The sequence below is a fragment of the Pseudophryne corroboree genome, chromosome 3 (assembly GCF_028390025.1).
Source record: "Pseudophryne corroboree isolate aPseCor3 chromosome 3, aPseCor3.hap2, whole genome shotgun sequence".
NCBI lineage: Eukaryota > Metazoa > Chordata > Amphibia > Anura > Myobatrachidae > Pseudophryne > Pseudophryne corroboree.
In genome coordinates, this window is record NC_086446.1 from 374,038,192 (window position 1) to 374,045,439 (window position 7,248).

Consider the following 7,248-nt stretch of genomic DNA (forward strand, 5'->3'; position numbering starts at 1 on the left):
GTTTATTACCACCGCTGTAGAATTTATACCAGTGCCTGACCCACAATTAGGCGGCTAGCATCTGCCTCCTCAGTGTTTTATGCTGCAAATGTTGAGGCACTCGGCCAGAACCTGTGGGTGGCGGTGAGCAGATGCGATCGCTCCCCTTCATTGTGCAGGGAGAGAGGACTGACTGCTGCTGCAGCAGCTGCCTCTCTCCCCAGCACACAGCAGCTTGTGCTGGGCTGGGGAGAGAGACTGCTGCAGCAGCTGTCAGTCCTCTTTCCTTGCCAGATGTGCACCTGTCAGCATCGGGAAAAGGTAGGGCAATGGGACCCGGGACACTGCCAGGCCCCTCCTACGGGCTCTGGTAAAGAGTATCCGCTACCCCCAATCGGTGCCACTGCATGCATAGTGAAAAGAAGACATATCGGAACTCCATAATGAAGACTTCAATGTTAAAAAAAAAAAAAAAGTGTTTAGGAAAGCTGTCATAAATTAAGCATTATTAAGTTTGCTTGGGTACAGTAAAAATATAAAGATGCTAGCTGAGTACCCGGCATTGATGGAAAGAAAAATGGTCAGCGCACTTTGGGGATGTGGATACCAAGGAAAAAGGGGGAAGGGGAAGGAATGGGTGACAAATTGCAAAATGTCTATTTTTGCATAAGGAGTGTCAATGATGGCTGTAAACCCTATGTGTACAATGATAATCGTGAGACAGAATAAACTGTGTTTGTTTATTGTTTTGGCTTATGTGAAACCCTCTTCAGGTGTGTCGCGCAGACCACCCTTTCTAAGTGTACCCTCCTGAATGGTACACTTTTTTCCCAGACCCTTGCAGTCAATATGTCTAAAATGCCACTATCAGGTGTGTCTTGCAGACCACCCTTTATAAGTATACCCTCCTAATGGTATACCCTTTTCAGAAGGACCCCAGCTGGGGTTAATGTCGGGTGTACCCTGGTATGGGTCACCTTTACCATAGGTGTGGTGTGCCTATGTGCTTCTGAGTAGTCTCTAATAGTCTGATGTAAATGAGTGTGACAGTTTGCGGCGTCCTGCCTGTCAGACTCTCACTGTTGTGCTCGGCTGGAGGTAGCGGGTGTGGGGCTGTGTAAGTTTCACTTACCGCCGGGGGCAGGCTGGTGCGCCTACCGCCGGTTTCTGCAGTCCCGTCCTGCGTCCTACGCTGCCTCCGCGAGTCCTGTCTGCAGCTCCGGACTACTCAGAAGCACATAGGCACACCACACCTATGGTCAAGGTGACCCATACCAGGGTACACCCGACATTAACCCCAGCTGGGGTCCTTCTGAAAAGGGTATACCATTAGGAGGGTATACTTATAAAGGGTGGTCTGCAAGACACACCTGATAGTGGCATTAAGACATATTGACTGCAAGGGTCTGGGAAAAAAGTGTACCATTCAGGAGGGTACACTTAGAAAGGGTGGTCTGCACGACACACCTGAAGAGGGTTTCACATAAGCCAAAACAATAAACAAACACAGTTTATTCTGTCTCACGATTATCATTGTACACATAGGGTTTACAGCCATCATTGACACTCCTTATGCAAAAATAGACATTTTGCAATTTGTCACCCATTCCTTCCCCCTCCCCCTTTTTCCTTGGTATCCACATCCCCAAAGTGCGCTGACCATTTTTCTTTCCATATCTGCAAAAGAAGGTGGGACACCTCCAGTACTAGCATCACTTACCCAAACTGTTCCCCAGTGAGCGCCATCTCTCCCAACCACAAATGAGTACCCGGCATTGTCCAGGTTTAAATTTTCCAGTTAAGTTATCAATGAGTTGGATATAACTGTCAACATATTAAAAACAATTAGTAGCGTTAACTCATATACATATAATAATTCTCTGTCATGCTTCAATAAAATAAACTTTTGAAAATAAAAAAATAAAAAAATTAGAAGCTTAGTAGCTTTGCCAACACACCCATGAGGCGGCTGCCCAGTATCGTTTTTGTTTTTGGGGTGTCACCAGTAGCTCTGATCCCAAACTTTTCTCTCTGTTCAGTTTTATAGTCACTTTTCCCTTGTTAGATCGGTTTAACGTTTTCCTTCTGATATCAATGTTGCTATTCCAAAGGTTTTGGGTACACAACATTTTTTTCCTTTTCCACCTCTACTGCTGTCAATTATTTTAGTTAATTGATTTATGGTAATTTAATTCATTAACGTTTTCATCCAAATCCATCCAGTGGAAGGCCCAGTACAGACTCCCTGTGTCAAAATGCTGCCTAGCAGCAACGGGCGGTCGACCAGGACCCCAATCCCCTAGTATATCTTCTGGTATCCAATCTTACCACTCTGTGATGTTTTCCTCAAAATCCATTCAGTAGAAAGCCCAGAACGGCCTCCGTGTGTCAAAGTTCTGCCCACCGTACACCAACGGGGCTCCGACCGGAACCCTTATCCCCTAGTATGTCTTCTGAGATCCAATGTTACCATCCTGTGAAGTTTTCATCCAGATCCATCCAGGTCAAAGTAATGCCCAGTGCATTCCACCGTGAGGTCTGACTGGGACCCCAAAACCTGGCCAGGATCCAACTGGACAACCTCGCATTGGTTTCATCCCAATCAGTACATGGGTGTCCGAATGCATAACCGGACAAACAAACAGACCAATGAATTTTATATATAGGGTTCTCAGTTAAACTAACGCTAATTGAAAATAATAAAAATGAAGGCATCACCTTCTGAAATGCAAGTTTGGAACAAAATATTTGTAGCAAATAATCAAGTGAACTGACTTTTTTGTGCTCTTACACTTTTATTATTTTCTATTTGTAGGAACACCGCAGCTTTTATGAGTCAGTACTGCGAGTTACAAATCAACCTCGCTGTCTTCAGCACCTTGCCCGATGTGCCGTGAGGAAGCAACACAGCGGACAATGGCACCAAAATATTTCACATCTAGGATTACCACCTGCACTGAAAACCTACCTCCTGCTACATCCAGAGGGTTTCATCCACTAAACAGTGTGCATGGATGCAGTGGTGTGCTGTACTCTGTGATTCCACTACTATTCTATATATCTACTGGGCAAAAACTAATGGGGGTACCAGCACGGAGTTATTCATTTTCCATTGCATATAAATTAAATATAATTAGGGTGCACACTTTATAAAATAATAAGATTTTAAACCTACCGGTAAATCTTTTTCTCCTAGTCCGTAGAGGATGCTGGGGACTCCGTAAGGACCATGGGGATAGACGGGCTCCGCAGGAGACATGGGCACTTTAAGAAAGACTTTAGATCTGGTGTGTACTTGCTCCTCTCTCTATGCCCCTCCTCCAGACCTCAGTTAGAGAAACTGTGCCCAGAGGAGACGGACAGTACGAGGAAAGGATTTTTGTTAATCCAAGGGCAAGATTCATACCAGCCACACCAATCACACCGTATAACTTGTGATATACTATCCACTTAACAGTATGAAAACGACATAGCATCAGTCCAAGACCGATGAGACTATAACATAACCCTTATTTAAGCAATAACTATATACAAGTCTTGCAGAAGTAGTCCGCACTTGGGACGGGCGCCCAGCATCCTCTACGGACTAGGAGAAAAAGAGTTACCGGTAGGTTTAAAATCTTATTTTCTCTTACGTCCTAGAGGATGCTGGGGACTCCGTAAGGACCATGGGGATTATACCAAAGCTCCCAAATGGGCGGGAGAGTGCGGATGACTCTGCAGCACCGATTGAGCAAACAGGAGGTCCTCCTCAGCCAGGGTATCAAACTTATAGAACTTTACAAAGGAGTTTGAACCCGACCAAGTAGTAGCTCGGCACAGCTGTAGCGCCGAGACCCCTCTGGCGGCCGCCCAAGAAGAGCCCACCTTCCTAGTGGAATGGGCCTTGACCGATTTAGGTAACGGCAATCCCGCCGTAGAATGCGCCTGCTGAATCGTGTTACAGATCCAGCGAGCAATAGTCTACTTTGAAGCAGGGGCACCAATCTTGTTGGTTGCATACATGACAAACAGTGCTTCTGTTTTTCTGACTGTAGCCAATCTGACCACGTAAATTTTCAAAGCCCTGACCACATCAAGGGACTCGGGATCCTCCAAGTCACGCATAGCCACAGGAACCACAATAGTTCATATGAAAGGATGAAACCACTTTTGGCAGGAATTGAGGACGGGTCTGCAATTCCGCTCTATCCGTATGGAAAACCAGATAGGGGCTTTTATGTGATAAAGCCGCTAATTCCGACACTCGCCTAGCCGAAGCCAAGGCTAATAACATGACCACCTTTCAAGTGAGATTTTTCAACTCCACCGTTTTAAGTGGTTCAAACCAGTGTGACTTAATGAAACTTAACACCACGTTAAGGTCCCAAGGCGTTACTGGAGGTACAAAAGGAGGCTCAATATGCAGTACTCCCTTCACAAAAGTTTGTACTTCAGGGAGAGAGGCCAATTCCTTTTGAAAGAAAACGGATAAGGCCGAAATCTGAACCTTAATAGATCCTAATTTTAGGCCGAAATTCACTCCAGTTTGCAGGAAGTGAAGGAAACGGCCCAGATGGAATTCTTCCGTAGGAGCATTCCTGGCCTCACACCAAGAAACATATTTTCGCCATATACGGTGATAATGTTTAGATGTCATGTCCTTCCTAGCCTTTATTAGCGTAGGAATGACCTCATCCGGAATACCCTTATCCGCTAGGATCCGGCGTTCAACCGCCATGCCGTCCAATGCAGCCGCGGTAAGTCTTGGAATAGACATGGACCCTGTTGCAACCGGTCCTGTCTTAGAGGAAGAGGCCACGGATCTTCTGTGAGCATTTCCTGCAGATCCGGATACCAGGTCCTTCGTGGCCAATCTGGAACAATGAGGATTGTTCTCATTCCTCTCCCTCCTACCATCCTCAACACCTTGGGTATGAGAGGAAGAGGGGGAAATACATAGACCGACTGGAACACTAGGTGTCACTAGGGCATCTACAGCTACTGCCTGAGGGTCTCTTGACCTGGTGCAATACCTCTGTAGCTTCTTGTTGAGGCGGGACGCCATCATGTCTATCTGTGGCAGTTCCCACTGACTTGCAATCTGTGCGAAGGCTTCCTAAATAAGTCTTCTCTTGGATGCAGGTCGTGTTTGCTGAGGAAGTCTGCTTCTCAGTTGTCCACTCCCGGAATGAACTGCTGAAAATGCGCTTACATGATTTTCCGCCCAGCTGAGAATCCTGGTGGCTTCTGCCATTTCCACTCTGCTCTTTGTGCCGCCTTGGCGGTTTACATGAGCCACTGCGGTGACTGGATCATAACCGGTAGGTCGCGAAGCAATGTTTCCGCTTGCCGAAGGGCGTTGTATATGGCCCTCAGCTCCAGGATGTTGATTTGAATACAAGTTTTTTGACTTGACCCAAAGACCTTGGAAGTTTCTTCCCTGTGTGACTGCTCCCCCACCTCGGAGGCTCGCGTCCGTGGCTACCAGAATCCAGTCCTGGATGGCGAACCTGCGACCCTGCAGAAGGTGAGCACTCTGCAGCCACCATAGGAGAGACACCCTGGCCCTAGGGGACAGGGTGATTAACTGATGCATCTGTAGATGTGATCCGGACCACTTGTTCCGTAGATCCCATTGGAAAGTCCTCGCATGGAACCTGCCGAAGGGAATGGCCCCGTAAGATGCCACCATCTTTCCCAGGACCCGAGTGCAGTGATGCACTGACACCTGTTTTGGCTTTAATAGGTTTTTTACCAGAGTCATTAGTTCCTGGGCCTTCTCTATCGGAAGATAAACCCATTTCTGGTGCGTATACAGAATCATACCCAAGAAGGGCAGACGAGTCATAGGAACCAACTGTGACTTCGGGATATTGAGAATCCAGACGAGTTGCTGTGACACCTTCAGCGAAAGTAACACGCTGTTCAACAACTGCTCTTTTGATCTCGCCCTTATTAGGAGATCGTCCAAGTATGGGATAATTGTGACTCCTTGCTTGCGTAGGAGCACCATCATTTCCGCCAATTACCCTGAAATTGGTAATGACAATACTGCACCGTAATTCTCAGGTACGCCTGATGGGGTGGATAAATGGGAACATGAAGGTATGCAGCCTTTATGTCTAGATACACCATAAAATCCCCCCCTTCCAGGCTGGCGATGATCGCTCTGAGCGATTCCACCTTGAATTTGAACCTTTTCAAGTATAGGTTCAGAGATTTTAATTTTAAAATAGGTCTGACCGAACTATCCGGTTTCGGGACTACAGCCAAGGTTGAGTAATATCCCCTTCCTTGTTGAAGGAGGGGAACCTTGAGCACCACCTGTTGGAGATACAATGTGTGAATTGTATTTAATATTATCTCCCTTTCTGGGGGAGAAGCTGGTAGGGCCGATCAGGAAAACCAGCGAGGAGGCACATCTTTGAATTCCAGCTTGTAACCCTGAGAAACAATTTCTATTGCCCAGGGATCCACCTGTGAGTGAACTCGGATGTGGCTGAAGAGTCGAAGACGTGCTCCCACTGGGGCGGACTCCCTTAGCGGAGCCCCAGCGTCATGCGGTGGATTTAGTAGAGGCCGGGGAGGACTTCTGTTCCTGGGAACTAGCTGTGCCCTGCGCCCTTACCCCTGGTAAGAAAGGACGCTCCTCGTACTTTCTTGTTTTTCTGCGACCGAAAGGACTGCATTTGATAGTGTCGTGCTTTCTTAGGCTGTGAGGGAATATAAGGCAAAAGATCAGATTTACCAGCTATACCTGTGGAGACCAGGTCCGAGAGCCCTTCTCCACACAATTCCTCACCCTTGTAAGGTAAAACCTCCATATGCCTCTTTTAGTCGGCATCACCTGTCCATTGCATGTTCCACAGGACACGTCTAGCAGAAATCGACATAGCGTTGACTCTAGAACCCAGTAGACCAGTGTCTCTTTGAGCATGGAAAATAAACTACCAAGGTAGGAAAGGCGCTGACATGTGTTGTAAGTCCTCAAGCTGCTGAATGGAAGGGCTAGTTAAACCCTTGTTAGAAACAGAGAAGATAAAAACAATTCAGCGCTACTGACTAATTAAATAATGATAAATTTATTTAGAAACATAAAACATCAATTTCCATGTGTATTGACAGATAGTAACTGTTGCAACAGATAATTGTAATAAGATATGGTACCAAAGTTCAAAAAATAAAAATAAAAATTAAAAAATTAAAAATTAGGGCCAAGATCAACACTGCTTATTTATGAAAAAAAGGATTTTTTTCAAAATGCTGGGTATATTGCATGAGGCCTTA

At 46.2% G+C, this 7,248-nt stretch overlaps 1 protein-coding gene across 1 annotated transcript in view; it reads left to right on the forward strand.

Moving 5' to 3' along the window:
• The window catches only part of ASB16 (ankyrin repeat and SOCS box containing 16), a 51,380-nt gene extending 44,351 nt beyond the window's left edge, over nucleotides 1–7,029 (forward strand). The window contains exon 5 of the mRNA XM_063959916.1: nucleotides 2,795–7,029. Coding sequence (XP_063815986.1) covers nucleotides 2,795–2,980 — 186 coding nt within the window. The 3' untranslated portion in view covers nucleotides 2,981–7,029. The remainder of the gene's footprint in view (nucleotides 1–2,794) is intronic.
• The last annotated feature ends 219 nt before the right edge of the window (nucleotides 7,030–7,248 follow it).